General features: G+C 40.4%; 1 protein-coding gene across 1 annotated transcript in view; it reads right to left on the bottom strand.

The window, feature by feature from the left end:
* The window catches only part of SYNE1 (spectrin repeat containing nuclear envelope protein 1), a gene marked incomplete at its 5' end in the record, with an annotated part of 469383 nt that overhangs the window by 131209 nt on the left and 323266 nt on the right, over positions 1-14908 (bottom strand). Inside the window, 4 exons of the mRNA XM_080806008.1 lie at positions 1005-1114; positions 2127-2258; positions 11405-11596; positions 14600-14773. Of these exons, the coding sequence (XP_080662134.1) occupies positions 1005-1114; positions 2127-2258; positions 11405-11596; positions 14600-14773 (608 nt within the window). The remainder of the gene's footprint in view (positions 1-1004; positions 1115-2126; positions 2259-11404; positions 11597-14599; positions 14774-14908) is intronic.

The following is a 14908-nucleotide window of genomic DNA, read 5'->3' as shown; positions in this document are numbered from 1 at the left end:
CCATAGCCTCTCAGCTGCATCCACCGCTTTCAAACCCCTCTGAGATGAAGGCGGTCGATTAGCTCTGTCATCCCAGAGGTGAGCACACGGAGGCTCAGGGCTGATTCCTTTCCCACGACGACTTCTAGAGAAATGGAATAAAACCCAGACCTGACTCAAAATACAGGGATACTGCAACCCTGCTGTGGTTTCTTTTCTGTCCTGCCTTTTAAGTCAGAATCTCCAACCTGAAAATTCTCCAACTTCCTTCATTTTTAACACTTGTGCTTGGCTGTGTACAAGGCTTTCAGTTTCCATTCCAAACCAGCTCTTGAAACTCAATGACTTTACACGTAGAAATTATAGACAGACATCATCAAGAGAAACAAAGACGCTTAGTGGGCGCACGCATTTATTTTTCCGAGTGATGTTAGAGATAGATAAGCTCATTTTGCAGGGAAAATACTTTGCAGTTAGATATAATCACTCAGAAACACACAGGAATGTGTTTAGAATGCATTTCTTATTTGATTCTAAAAAATGAACTCAGAAGCATCTTCTTTGGACAGATATGCTCAGCGTTACTGGACAGAGGGCAAAGAAGCCAGCCACTAGGGGCGCCTGGGTGGCTCAGTGGGTTAAGCCTCTGCCTTCAGCTCAGGTCATGATCTCAGGGTCCTGGGATCGAGCCCCGCATAGGGCTCTCTGCTTGGCAGGGAGCCTGCTTCCTCCCCACTCTCTCTCTCTGTGCCTGCCTCTCTGCCTACTTGTGACCACTGTCTGTCAGGTGGATGAATGGAATCTTTAAAAAAAAAAAAAAAAAAAAAGAAGCCAGCCACTAGCCTTCGTAATGACCAGCTATACTCATGTTGCACAACAAATGTTCAAAATGCAAATAAATTTAATATCACAGAGTGAAAACAAAACGATTAAGCTCTTGCAGATGTTTAAAATAAAATTTCGAGTGAGATGTTTACATTTCTTCAAATCGGGGCAAGTTGGGAGAAAGTGTTTTTGAAACATACCCAGCACCACCAGAGGTCTCTGCAGCTGAGTGTTGGGTGAGAATTTCCTCACCACGACTGGCTACTGACCGCAGGAGGCTCTTCTGTTCGGCTAATTCCTGTTCCAACTCCTGCCCAAGGACAAGCAGAAATGAAAACATGTGTTACTTTGCTTATTACCTACAATCGTGGTTTTACGTCTAGAAAATTCTCAGAGAATGCCTGTAGTAAGTTCCTAAATTCAGATTTTGCGTATCGGGTGTGATTTAGGTAAACACACAATCATGTCTCTAAAGTACTCTATACCTTTCTTTGGCTTTTATAAAAGGTATCTCTGAAAAATCTTGGAAAAAATTAATGGAAAAAAGAAAAGAATTCTGCTGGGCAATGGTGCCCTCAAGTGGTACACAATGCACTTTCACTTTTCAAAATCAATACTGCCTGTTGCCGCTGAGATAAATCCTGGAGGGTAGCAGCTCCCTTGAATCTCCCACTTGCTTTGTAAATTGGACAATCAACAGATTTGGTTTTACTTCTTCACTACTTGTGAAAAATGCCTTTTGCGTTTAAGAAAAGGAAATACTTTAATATGTCCCATACGTAATACTACGGTGCCAATGAGAAATCATTCTTACTCATCAAAGCTCAGTTGTTTCACTAGGCAATAATTTTTAATCCTATCTTGTGATGGTATCTCCTTAAAAGTGAGAAATGAATTGCATTTTTAATAAGTCTTTTTTTAAAAACATGTAACTCAGGTTTATTTTATTTATTTATTTGTTTGTTTATTTTTACCAATTCTCAAAGGCCTTTCTGAGATTACTCATTCTCTAAAATAGGCTCAAATTGGGGCAAATCTGGGAACAGAGTCGGTAACCTTCATCAGGCAGATTATAACCGAGCGATGCTATTTGTAAACCTGAACACCACCTTTTCTTAAAGATCGGGCTTTAAAATGACCAGTCATTCCAGGGGTCAGAAGAAAGTACACCGAAGCAGTTAGCCAGGCCTTGTGTCTGTCCAAAGGGAAGATAATGGGGCGCTCTGTATTTAGTACAGAAGTCACTTGTCCACCTAAAACATGTCTCTTCAGGTGTTTGTGCGGCAGGTCTGCAGGTGATGAAGAGGTCAGAAGTGGTTTACCTTTTGTTGCTGGAGGCTACTCTGTCGCTGGTGGGCCCATGTGGTCCGGGCTTGGGCCAGCCAGTCCTGGACCCCGGGGCTCTGGCTGGCAGTTAGGTCAGCATGGCTCTCCTCCTTCTCTTGCGCTGTGCCCTGCTTTTAATGAGGCAGAAATCAAGAGTCATACTATCCACAGAGAAACCTCAACCAAATGGAGTGAAGGCGACTTTGGTGTGGTCTGTAGAATGATACCAAAGTAGATCCATTTGGACATGAAACCAGACTTAAAAAAAAAAAAAGGTAACACAAAACCCATCGAATTTATGGTATTTGCAGAAAGGAGAACAATAAATAGATGATTATACTCAAATATTTGAGGGGGAAACTGTCTACTCAGAGATTGGGCTTTTTTAGCTGACTGATGTGGTCACTGGATATTCCAGAACTTTTTCCATGCGAATATAACTCTAGATCTCACTTCCCGTACCATCGCCACCCAGACCAGACCCCACTGTCATCTGTTGCCACTGCTGGCGTGGATGCTGTTTGGGTAAAGGAGAAAGACAAGAGAAATTACTTGTTACCCAGGCAGGAGTTTAACCATCCTGCATGATTATTCTGATGGAATTCTGATGGAATTCGATTATTCTGACGGAATTTGATACTGCATATCAGAATGCAGTTAGCTCAGAAGGAGAGCCCTTCTACTCACATGTGTGTATATATATGTCAAAAAGATAAAGCCTACAATCTTAAGACGACTAATTCACTAAACACTTATTAAATAAGCATGCATTGTGTGTCAGCCACTGTTCTAGGCATATTCGGCCAAGAAGCCAGACAGGGGCCCTGCTGGGGAGGCAGACGGTAAACCGAGAAGATAAGCTAAGAGCTACAAAGACCGTCAACTAGATAATGGGATGGAAAGCTTTCCCAGGCTGGTCAGAGAAAAGTCTCTTGAGAGCAGACAAGTGCACTGAGCACCGGGTGATGAGAAACCACCTGCGTGGCACAGATGTAGGTGTAGGGCCCCCCCGGCCCAGGCAGAGGGAAGAGCTGGACCAAAGACCGTGAAGGGAGAGAAATCGGGCATCTCAGAGAGAGCAGCAGCAGTGATGGGACCAGTGTGGCTATACCATGGGGCAGAGGAGAGGGACAGTTTACCCCTTACCAGTGTGGCTGTACCATGGGGCAGAGGAGAGGGACAGTTTACCCCTTACCAGTGTGGCTGTACCATGGGGCAGAGGAGAGGGACAGTTTACAGGTAGCTTCCATGGAGGAGGGGTCCTGCTCCCAAACCCCAAGGCTGCTACTCTCCAGTCCTTTGGTTCTTCATCGCTAAATGTGACGATGGAATGAGAGCCCGCCGCTGCAGGTCATCCAGCCTGACCGCCCACGAAGACCCTTCTCTTCCTCTCATTTTCAGATTTCTACACTAAGTATTCGGGGAAATAAATGGGGTCTATTAACCCTTCTGTCTCACTCATTAGAGTCTCATGATTAAGTTGCAAAATGTCTGAGATAACGTAGAGATCATGGACTTTGCCATGTTGGTATCAATGCTGGAAGTAGAGTGAACTGAAGGAAACCGTGAAACCCAGAGGTAATATTATACATAATCCTCTCCCAGATTCAGAGCCACCTTAGCTCACAGGTGACTTCCCTTCCTTTAAGATGATCCAGCTTCCCAGCAAGAGAATATGGCTTATAGAGGACAATGGGGACGCCATTGGTTTAAAGTGCGCCATTTGCATTTCACAGGACCTTTCCAATGGGGGACCGGTGACACCCAGTTCAGTATACTCCCCACTCCTCCAGGAATGCTGCTTACAGATAAGCCGTTGATTCTCCTGAGGGTAGGAGGTACGGGGTGAGTGGGCACTCTTCAGCACGAAGCCCACACATTTCTGCACGAAACAGATTCTCTCCCATCTGAGAATGCACCATCTACTCAACATAAACTCTGAAAGATCCTGGCTTTTCTGATAAGGATGAGACAGCAGGTCAAAAGGGACCTACAGAGAATGACACCAAGGAAGTCAGTGTACAAGGCTGAAAGTTGTCCCCAGTGAGAGCTGCTCCGCTGACAAAACGGTGGCCATGGCCATGACCTGCCACTTCACGTGGGATCAGGTCACTTCCCCTCTGCTTTGTTCTTCCGTAAGGGGTTGTTTTCAGAGCCCAGCCTAGAGACTCAAGTGGTGACTACTTAAGGACAGCACCTCACCCTTCCTTCTACACAGGTTACTACTGTTCGATTGAGAGCTTCCCGCCCCACCCCCCAAATTCCTCACACTGAATTTGTGCTTAGAAAAATAACGATGGAAATGTTAGATCTTAAGAACAGCTAACTACTTTTACACGCCAGACACTTATTCAGAATCTAAGACCTAAAATCTAAGGGGAGTCATATTTCACTAATTGAATCCACAGCTTTAGAGAAACAAAAATTAAGTAGCATCAAAAGCAGATGTTTAGTATGTATTTTCTATGTGGTTAGGTTCCATTTTTCAGCTAGTAAATTTTTCTTTGACTGATTTAGTCATTTCGAAACATAAGACTTGGACCACAGGAAACAAAAAATGATTAAGAATCCAGTTCAAATTTCTTTCCCTTTCCTCAGGGGATGAGAAGGCACTGATTGAAGGAATAGAATAATGATAATTACATTCTCTTCTTGTAGGTCTGGAAACTGTTTTCTCTCCTACCTAGGAAACAGGAAGTAAGGCAGTTTTGGTCCCCAGAGTTCCCCAAGGGTGGGGCTACATAAGCTGTTTATTTTGGAAATAATAGAACAGTAACCACTTTTGCCAGGAACATTCTTTGGAAGATTAGTGAGGATTGGAAATGCTAAACATTAAATAAAACATTACTTTATAAAGCATTTCATTGTTTATATAGAGCAAACTCTGCTCCTTCAAAGGATGATAATGTGTGAAAATGACCTAAACTTTTTATGAGGAAAGATCCCATGTAATTCAAGAGATAGTATTACATGCCCATATGTCTGCGTCCCTTCACAAAGAGAAGAAATGTCTTGGAGGGTGCCCTAGAGGGACTGGTTATTCTTTGATACATACAGAAGTCCAATTAGTTAAAAAAGATGGCCGTGATAGATATGACCAAGCAGCACTGAGAAATGGTGTGCTTATGGCCATACAAGAGGAAGGGACTTCAGATCTCCTGAATCATGCAAACCCCAAATGAAAGGTACAACCTCACTGATATCTACATTACGTTTTTTCCCCAATCAACATTAGTTAATTTCAGATCAACTATGAATTTTTTTACACGAAGGCAAATGACCCTTTTTATGGTAACAATAATGGAAACAGGGCTCCTTTCATTCCTACAGTTGGAAAAACAATCTCTTCAAATAACTCGAATTATAAAAAGAGAAAATCAGTAGTTTATATGTTGGAAACTCATTAGACAAAAGATGAGGAAATTTATAGGTACTTTAAAAATAAACAAGGTTCAATTTCGATTCAGTGAAACACTGTATTTTCCAGTATTTACACTTTTCACAACGGTATGCTCAGGAAGTCCTTCCACCTGTGGGCAGGGTCAGGATTTTACTCTATCTGAAGAATTTCTGTGGCCATGGGCAGCAGACCGGGTGTGTGAGCTCCGCAAGCGGCTGCAGAGCTCAGCCCAGCCAGCCCTGACCCATCTCAGACCTAACCTTCCAACATGTCAGGAGTTCCTTTCCCCCCAGAGAATGTGGTTTGCAAACAGCTGGTGGTTGTTGTTATTAGACTCATTGCTATTTGAGCACTTCCTATGAGCATTACTTGCGTTAAAATCCTCAGGATTTTTGAAAGTCGAATACTATTAATATGCTTATTTTACAGATGAGAAAACAGGTTATTTGGCCTCAAGTTCCAGGATCTTGCCCCAGGTCACCTAGTGAACAACTCGAGGTACACCAGGATGGGGACACTTTAGGAAGGCAGTTGTAAAGTGACGGTCCAAGAACCTAGTCTGACCTTTGTTTGGCACACAGATTATTTTAAAGTTCTAGAATCAAATGGCAGTGTTTTTTTTTTTTTTAAGATTTTATTTATTTATTTGACAGAGAGCACAAGTAGGCAGAGAGGCAGGCAGAGAGAGAGGAAGGGAAGCAGGCTCCCTGCGGAGCAGAGAGCCAGATGTGGGACTCGATCCCAGGACCCTGAGATCATGACCCGAGCCGAAGGCAGAGGCTTTAACCCACTGAGACACCCAGGCGCCCCAAATGGCAGTGTTTTAAAACTGGGAGATTTTTAGATATAAATCTGAATGTCCCTTCTCTGGAAGATCTAGCAATGCTGCCTCTAAGTTCTCGTATGACAATCGCTCAAGCTGAGGAACAGCTGCTTGACATGAGACCAGCCCACCAAGGTCCTGACTGGGCCTGCTTCGCTCATTTATATGCCTGTGGCAGGCCTGAAGCCCTGGAATTTGTGCCCTGACCCCTTCACCCCCACCCCTCAAACCTCCTTTTAATCCTGACATGTGCCACCTGCGAACGTATCAGGCTGCCCCCTTGCTTCCTATCTGCTCTAAGCGGTAAGGCAGCTTTCTTTTTGATGATGATGATGATGATGATGATGTTCAATTAGCCAACATATAGTCATCATCCGTTTTTTATGTAATTTTCAACAAGTGCAGCTCTCTCAATAACTATTCCAGATGTGGAACCTTGAAGTCTTCCCCTTTGACCTGGTTTTAGAGATAAGGTTCATTCACATACCACCATTAGGAACAACAACAAAAAAGCATTCTATATTAGATTGATAGCACTTTTTTTGTAAAACCAAGTAAATTACTATAAACTTTTGGTCTCAGAAAATCATCTTCATTTGTCCAATTATATTCCCTACTCCCTAATTTTAATATTTTTAACATTTTCCTTTTTGCTTTAATTCATAAAGTCAGGTTGCATGTGCATTTTGAAGTATGCAAATTTAAAGTAAAAAAGCAGTATTTTGCCTTTGATTGCATTTATTTAACCAATAGTGAGTTAAAATATCTTTTCATACGTTCACTGTTCACTGGCCATTTGTATGTCTCTTCATTTGAATTATCTCTTCATCTTTTGTCTATACTTCTATTAGGTGACCTTTTCATACTGATTTACAAAAGATGTGTGGAAATTACGGGAATTAATTCCTTGTTATGTGAATTATACAGTTTCTTCCCTCTCTGTCTTTTCATGTAGTTACTATGTTTTTGGTCATATAGAACTTTTTCATTTTTGGGGCGCCTGGGTGGCTCAGTGGGTTAAGCCTCTACCTTCGGCTCAGGTCATGATCTCAGGCTCCTGGGATCCAGCCCTGCATCGGGCTCTCTGTTCAGCAGGGAGCCTGCTACCCACCCTTCCCCCCCACCCACCTCTCTCTCTGCCTGCCTCTCTGCCTACTTGTGATCTCTCTCTCTGTCAAATAAATAAATAAAATCTTAAAAAAAAAAAAAAAGGGTGGTGGAGTTATGGACATTGGGGAGGGTATGTGCTATGGTGAGTGCTGTGAAATGTGTAAACCTGGCGGCAATTCACAGACCTGTACCTCTGGGGCTAATAATACATTATATGTTAATTAAAAAATTAAAAAAAAATTTTTTAAAGAACTTTTTCATTTTTATGTAGTAGTTTTTGGTCATATAGAACTTTTTCATTTTTGTGTAGTAGTTTTAAAGAAACTAAAATTCTGGGTGCGGAGCTTACTGGCAAAGATCCTTCCCAATACTCATATATCCAGAACTTTTCAGGTTTAAGTTTTTATATTTAAATATTTGGTTCATCTGTGATGCTTTTTTTCTATAAAGAATGGAACAGGAAATCTAGCTTATCATATTTCAAATGGTTTGCCTATTACTTTATTACTGTTTTATCCACTGATTTGAAATGCTACCTTAACCATTTATCAATTTCCCTTAAATACTGGGTCACTTTCTGGAATACTTATTCTGTGAATTTTTTTGTTTATTCATTATTTTGCCAATGCCAAACTATTCTAATTATTGTAATATTGTATTTTAATATATGGTAAAATTAAATTAGCCCCTCATAACTCTTCACTTTCAGAATATTATGGTTTTTTCACATTTATTTTGTTCCAGATAAACCTGGAATAATTTTGTCACATTTTATATCATTGTGTTACATTCCAAATAACTTAAATTTATATGTTAGTACAGAAAAAAAAATCATCTTTTATTTAAAATGTTGTATTCCTCCCTAAGAATAAAGTTTATCTGTCCATTTTTTTCACATTTTTATTCTACCCAGGTTTTAAAATGTTATTTGTTGAGAATTCAAATATTTCATATTTTGTTGGTATTACAGATGGAAAATTCTTACTTCTCTAAGTTGTTTTTTGTTTGTACATGGCAAAGTTATGGATTCTCCATTTTTTAAAAAAAGATTCATTTATTTATTTAAGAGAGAGAGAAAGAGCGAGCAGAGGGAGGGAGGAGAGAAAGAACCCCCAAATGGACTCCCCACTGAGCACAGAGCCCAACATGGAGCTGGATTCCAGCACCCTGAGATTATGACCTGAGCTGAAATCAAGAGTTGGATGCTTAGTCAACTGAGCCCACCCAGGTGCCCCTGGGTTCTCCACTTTACTTATTTTTGATAAGCCAGTCATCTTACTAAATTCTTCCATTTCTTCTAACAGTTTTCTGTTGATCAGGCTTGATGTCCCAGACCACATAATTACATGATTAGCAAAAAGAACTGAAAATACATAGTTTAGTCTGAAAAGAATTGTCATTACACCGAGAAAACAGAAGCAGTCAGAGTGTATGTCCGTCAAGTTTCCACCACAATATTGGTGTCCTGGGCCCTGCCAGCATCTGACTCAGGTAAGAGGTTTCCCTGGTACTGGAGTTCTAAGACCACACCCTGCCCTTTGGCCCTATCTTCTCCCTCCTACACATTTTTCATCAGCTTCTTTTTCATCATTCTTTCTTCTACTTTCTTCCACATACTTTCATCCCCATGTAGGCACGCCATTACTCTTCCGATCTTAAAGTGTTTCTTAAGCTTATCATTTCTCTGCCACTCCTCATAGGGAAATTCCCGAGTCATTCATACTCTCCTCTCCAACCCGTCTCCCCTCGTCCTCACTTCTCATTCCAAGTACCTCAGCCTTCTCTACTCAACTGCAACAGTTGCTGCCGACGTCACCAAAGACCTTCATGTTGTGAGATCTAATGGTCAGCTCCCACTCCTCCTCTTGGCCCTACTTACCTGCAAGTAGCTTCCAGGAACCAAACTCTTCATCTTTCTCCCATCTCCCTGGTTTCTCCTTTTCATTCTATTTTGAGGGATCCTCCACATCTTCCAAACCCTTAACACTGGAGTGTTCCAGCACTTGATTCTGGGACCTGGGTCTTCGTCCCTCCTCAGTCCCTTGGGATCTTATCAAACCTCATGCCTTAAGGACCATCTAGAGGATGAGGACTCCAGTCTAGGTCTCTCCCCTGAATTCCAGCCATGAAGTGACACTGAATAGGCATCTCAGACTTCACCTTTACGAAATTAGACTATTGACTTACCTACTCTTTCTGTCCCCCCACATCTGTTCCTCAGATAGTTTTCACCTTTACAGAATCTAGGAAGTTCTCGTCACCTCAACCTCTACACTCTGCCCTCTAACTGGTGTCTGAGCATCCACCCTGGTCCCCTATAGTAGATAAAGGCTGATCTTGTCACTCCTCTTGATCTTGTCATTCCCAGATACTCCAGTGGTTTCTTGTTTCCCTCAGGGTAAAAACCAAAGTACCTACAATGCCTGTAAGATCCTTTGCACCATGTCCCGCTACCTGTGTCGGGCTTTAACGGACACCACTCTCTCCGTGCTCACTCCACTCTAGCCACAGTGGCCTTCTTGAAGAGACCAGGGATGATCCCACCTGGGGGCCTTTGCACTGGCTTTCCCCTTTGTGTAAAACTCTCTCCTTCATATCTGCAAAGTGTTCTCCTTCAAATGTGACCTTAGGGAGGCTTCCTTGGACACCCTGTTTAGAACCGCCAATCTACCCAGACTGCCTTTCTCCATCTACTCACCTTATGGTATCTCAGCTATAGCTCTTATCATCTCCTAACTTAATATATAATAATGGGTTTTAATTTTATTTATTGTCTGTTTCCCCCAACCATAATCCTCTGAGGTTAAGAATGTATAGACATAAACACAGGCATATAGATACAAATATAGTTATTTTCCACCCTCCTTCACTCTGTTATATAAAAGAGCAGCTGACACATAGTTGCTTCTCAATAAATGTCCCCTTAACTTTTGTATAGGATAATAATAGTAATTTCTAATTTTTATAGATTAAAAAAACAAAATTAAAATACTGGACAGTATCAGAATGAAAGTTACATGAGGAGAAGTCTGGGTGAACGTGTTCTGAGGTTCTTATATTGACCTAGAAGAAGATTAAGAAATAAACTTAGAATTTGTTAGGTTTGAGTGGTAAAGAATAGATATTGGGGGAAAAAAAGCATTCAACCACTTAAAAATAAAGGCTAAAAAGGAGAAAAAAGGAATTGAAGGAGGAGAACAAAAAAATAAAAAACAAAAAGTGAGATAACAGAAGTCTACACAGATCAGTAATCCCCGTAAACTTAAATGGACTAACCCTGTCCTTTCAAAGTCAGAGATTTTCTGATTAGATAAATGTTTAAAACCAACAAGTACAGCCAATTTTTTTTTTAAGAAGCAAATCTAAAACAGAAGGACAAAGAAAGGGTAAAACCAAGGAAAGTTAAAGGATACATCAAGCAAATAATACCCCTCAAAAGCTCCTAAAATCAAAAGCTCCAAAAACATAAAACAGAAATCACTATTTGGGAATTTTAAGGTCATCACGTGATAGTAAAAAGGTTCAATTCACCTAGAATATATGACAATGTAAGGTATGAGCCCTAAATTAAAAAGCCTGAGTATATCTGAAAAACAGAATACAAGGAGAATACAAGAAAAATATTAAAATGTTACAGAATATCTTAACCTATGACCTATGTTTAAATACTTTAAAATAGTATATTTGCTAAATGTGGGTATTTATTTTCATTTTCTTTCCTTTTCCTATATCGCTGTCTTCAGGTGTATGGATTCGCACAGTCCTTACAAAACCTATCTGAAAATCAGTGCCAAAGTGTGTGTAAAGCAGATCCAAGCGGAAGGATGTCTCCTTCCCCAAATCTTCCTTTAGGGACACCAGGCACAGAAAAGGCCCGGCAGCGATGCCCTAGGATTGAGCGGTGTCGCCGGGCTGGCCTGCTGCGCGGCTGGAGCCCTTACCTGGATGTTGAGCTGTTTGTCGTGCAGCGCTCTCTGCAGCTCCAGGAGGCTCCCCTTGAGGGTCCTCAGCTTTACGGCCAGCTGCTCAGCCTCCTCCTTGGTGTGAGCCTTGCCCTCCAGGAGCAGGTTCTCATTGTGGACTGAGAGTTCCGATAAGGCCACCACCTTCTGCTCGATTTCCACCAGCATGTTCTGGAACAACAGAAATGAGGATGACATTCACACGTCCTGCGGGTCTCCACAAAGATCCTTTCTCACATGGAAACACAACACTTCATTGGTCTTTCACTGCAAGAGCATGCCTCCGGGGTTTTTTCCTACTTCTCTGACAGATCTGAAGAGAGGTTATAGATTTTTAAAAATTCCTTGAGCTTCCTAATTTTTTTCTCTTCTTTAAGATTAGATTTTATATAATGGAAAACATACTGGAAAAGCACACGGAAAGCATATTTCATCCAGCCGACGGACAAGGAGAAAAGACCAGGCCTTTGTGGTATCCTATTATTATGATTGTTTTATCATTTTAGTGTTAGCTTCTAATGCTTATGACTGATAAGAGTAAAGACATCATAGGATCAACCCTTTAGTGTCGACTTAAAGCTGATCCTCTCTTTCTTTCTTTTTCTAAAGATTTTAATTATTTATTTGACAGACAGAGATCACAAGTAGGCAGAGAGGCAGGCAGAGAGAGAGGGAGAAGCAGGCTCCCTGCGGAGCAGAGAACCTGATGCAGGGCTCAATCCCAGGACCCTGAGATCATGACCTGAGCCAAAGGCAGAGGCTCAACCCACTGAGCCACCCAGGCACCCATGATTCTCTCTTTCAAGACACTGCTTTTCTTTTTAGATTGCTGCTCTCATTTCTTGATTTCAATTTTTTTGTTTTTTTTATATAATATATTTTTAACCTTGCATTTCCAAAAGTTTTCCTAAGAATTTTACTTTCACTTCCTGTGACAACTCTTTAGGGCTGCCTTTTCTTCTGAAATAGAGGCTAAGTTTAGAGAAGGAGCAAACTAGTCTTCCTTCTTCCAAGGTAAGATTTAAAACAAAAACTAAAAAAGAACAAAATCACAATCACAAAATCACAGCTAAACAAATAATAACCATTTTATTTTCTGCAGAAATCATTCTGTTCTTATAGTCCTTAACTCTGAACTTTTTAAAATGTGCTCTCTAGCTTATATTCAGTCAAAGTAATTTATTAATGAGAAAAGATATTTTAAATCAGAAAAACTACCATCAACTTGTAAGAATATATGTTGGAACCAAAAAACTTGAACTAAATGGAAGCATGAAATGTTTAGCGAAATGGGGCTTAACAGATGATTTTCTGAAGATTATTTTTGAGAAACTAATATAATTCTGTGCCGAACAGACTTTTCCATTAGGCACAGCTGGCACAGTGCTGAGAGCTCATAATACTTTCAGAGGGCCAATAAAAATCTTAATTTTAATTTCTTCTAAAATCAGAAGAAAAAATGAATATAATAATGAAAATGTATTAATAAATCCACCCTGGATCATATTACTCTTGTACCAAAGCAATTATAAAATAAAAATATAACTTTTTTTTAAAGATTTTATTCATTTATTTGACAGACAGAGATCACAAGTAGGCAGAGAGGCAGGCAGAGAGAGAGGAGGAAGCAGTACCCCTGCTGAGCAGAGAGCCCGATGTGGGGCTCGATCCCAGGACCCTGAGATCATGACCTGAGCCGAAAGCAGAGGCTTTAACCCACTGACCCAGGTGCCCCAATTTTTGTTGTTTTATAGAGGAAGACGCCCATAGAGGCCAAGTGTCCAGGGCCCCAAAAGTCATAATGAGACCCTAGTAATAGCCACAGCTCTAATTACACGACTGGCTTAAATACTACATTTGAATGGACTGAGGAATTGCTGTACATTTGTGTGATTCCATATGCTTCTAGTTTCTAAAAATGTTGTCAAAATACCATTTCAATACTTCATAAAAACCCTGAAATGTATTATCTGAATTGTGGAATTTATGTATAGCTACAAAAATAGAGACATCCAAAAGGGAGAGGTGGGAGTAATGGTAAAACATAATTTGGGAACGCTAGTTAGTACATGTGCTAATTTTAAGCACTAGCAGGCAACGCAAAAAATAGACATTTCTTTCCAGCAAGAAAGGATGATATAAAGAACAGAAAACATTCACACATGCCTCTCTACTCTCTACCATCCAGAGAATAACAATGCTTTGAATACACATAGATAAATTGGCTAGAGAGTTTAAAAATCCAAGTTATAATGATCACTATTACAACAAATCCCAAATCATAAAAGGAACAATCAAAATAGCATACTACATATTAAGAAAAAATACAGTGTTCGTTCATTAATGGTTTTTGCACATTTCCTGATTCTAAACAGGAGCCATATGAAGTCATGCATACTGATACTCACTACTGCGGATTAGGTAAATCTTTCTAGATACGTGTTAGTTTGTTAAATGAAAGTGCTTCTAGATATACTCACCCACATGTGAAGTCTATTATGTTGCTAATCACTGAAATTCGGTGACCGGTACCTGGGAGTTCATTATCTATTCTTTATACTAATACATGTTTCTTAAAGTTTCCATAATGAAGAGATAAGAAATATTACAATAAAAACCTTAATATCATTAGTCCTTACATTAATTCCGAGCGGCTTCACATCAGAGGAAGGTAATTTTCTGCTCCAAAAGACAACCTTCCTATGTTTAGTCTATCTCTTTGTAACTGACAGTCTTTCCAAGTTGTCCAAACAATATATCAGAGTTAGAACTAAAATTACAACAGAGCACCTAGAGACACCTCATGTTGTGTTTATCCACAGTCTGATTCACTGACAGTAATTATTTTCATTGGGTTTGTAGTTCTTACTAGCCACTAAATATAGATACCATAAGTGTTTCTGGTATTTATGGTCTTTAAAAAATGTCCTTTTTAGGAAGCTGAAGATTTTCTAAAGAGTAGATACCACCGGTAAAATTTTTCAAAAGACTAAGTCCAATTTTGGGTATCATTTAGGCTTTCGTAAGGTGTTGCTTTTCTACTTTCTAACTGTATAAAACATATGGATTGTGAAAAATCATATATCCATACCAAGTCTTTTTACTATTGTGTTTTCTATAGTTAAACAATATACTTTCTGATGTTGGCATATTCCTTCAAGACCATTTTTGTACCTGGCAGTCCACCAGCTGGGCCTCCATGTCCATAGGCTCTGTGGCTGTGCCCAGTGCCGTGTCCAGAGTAGCCTTCGTGCTCAAGAGCCAGTGGTCCAGCTCGTCGGCCTCACAGCGATACCTCTGCAGGGCCTGTTCCTGTCTCTGTTCCTCAAGCTGCTCGCTTAACTTCTCCTAATGAATTAAGTAAAATGTAACATAGATCACCACCGGGTAAAGTCATGAGGATTCAACACAAAAGAACCAGGTTCTTCTTGCTCCTGGTTGTGCTGATATCAGAATCACTGCGACTTATTTATTTTATTTTTT

This window comes from Martes martes (assembly GCF_963455335.1).
Source record: "Martes martes genome assembly, chromosome: 6".
In the NCBI taxonomy this organism is placed as follows: domain Eukaryota; kingdom Metazoa; phylum Chordata; class Mammalia; order Carnivora; family Mustelidae; genus Martes; species Martes martes.
This window is presented reverse-complemented; position numbering and strand designations above follow the sequence as displayed.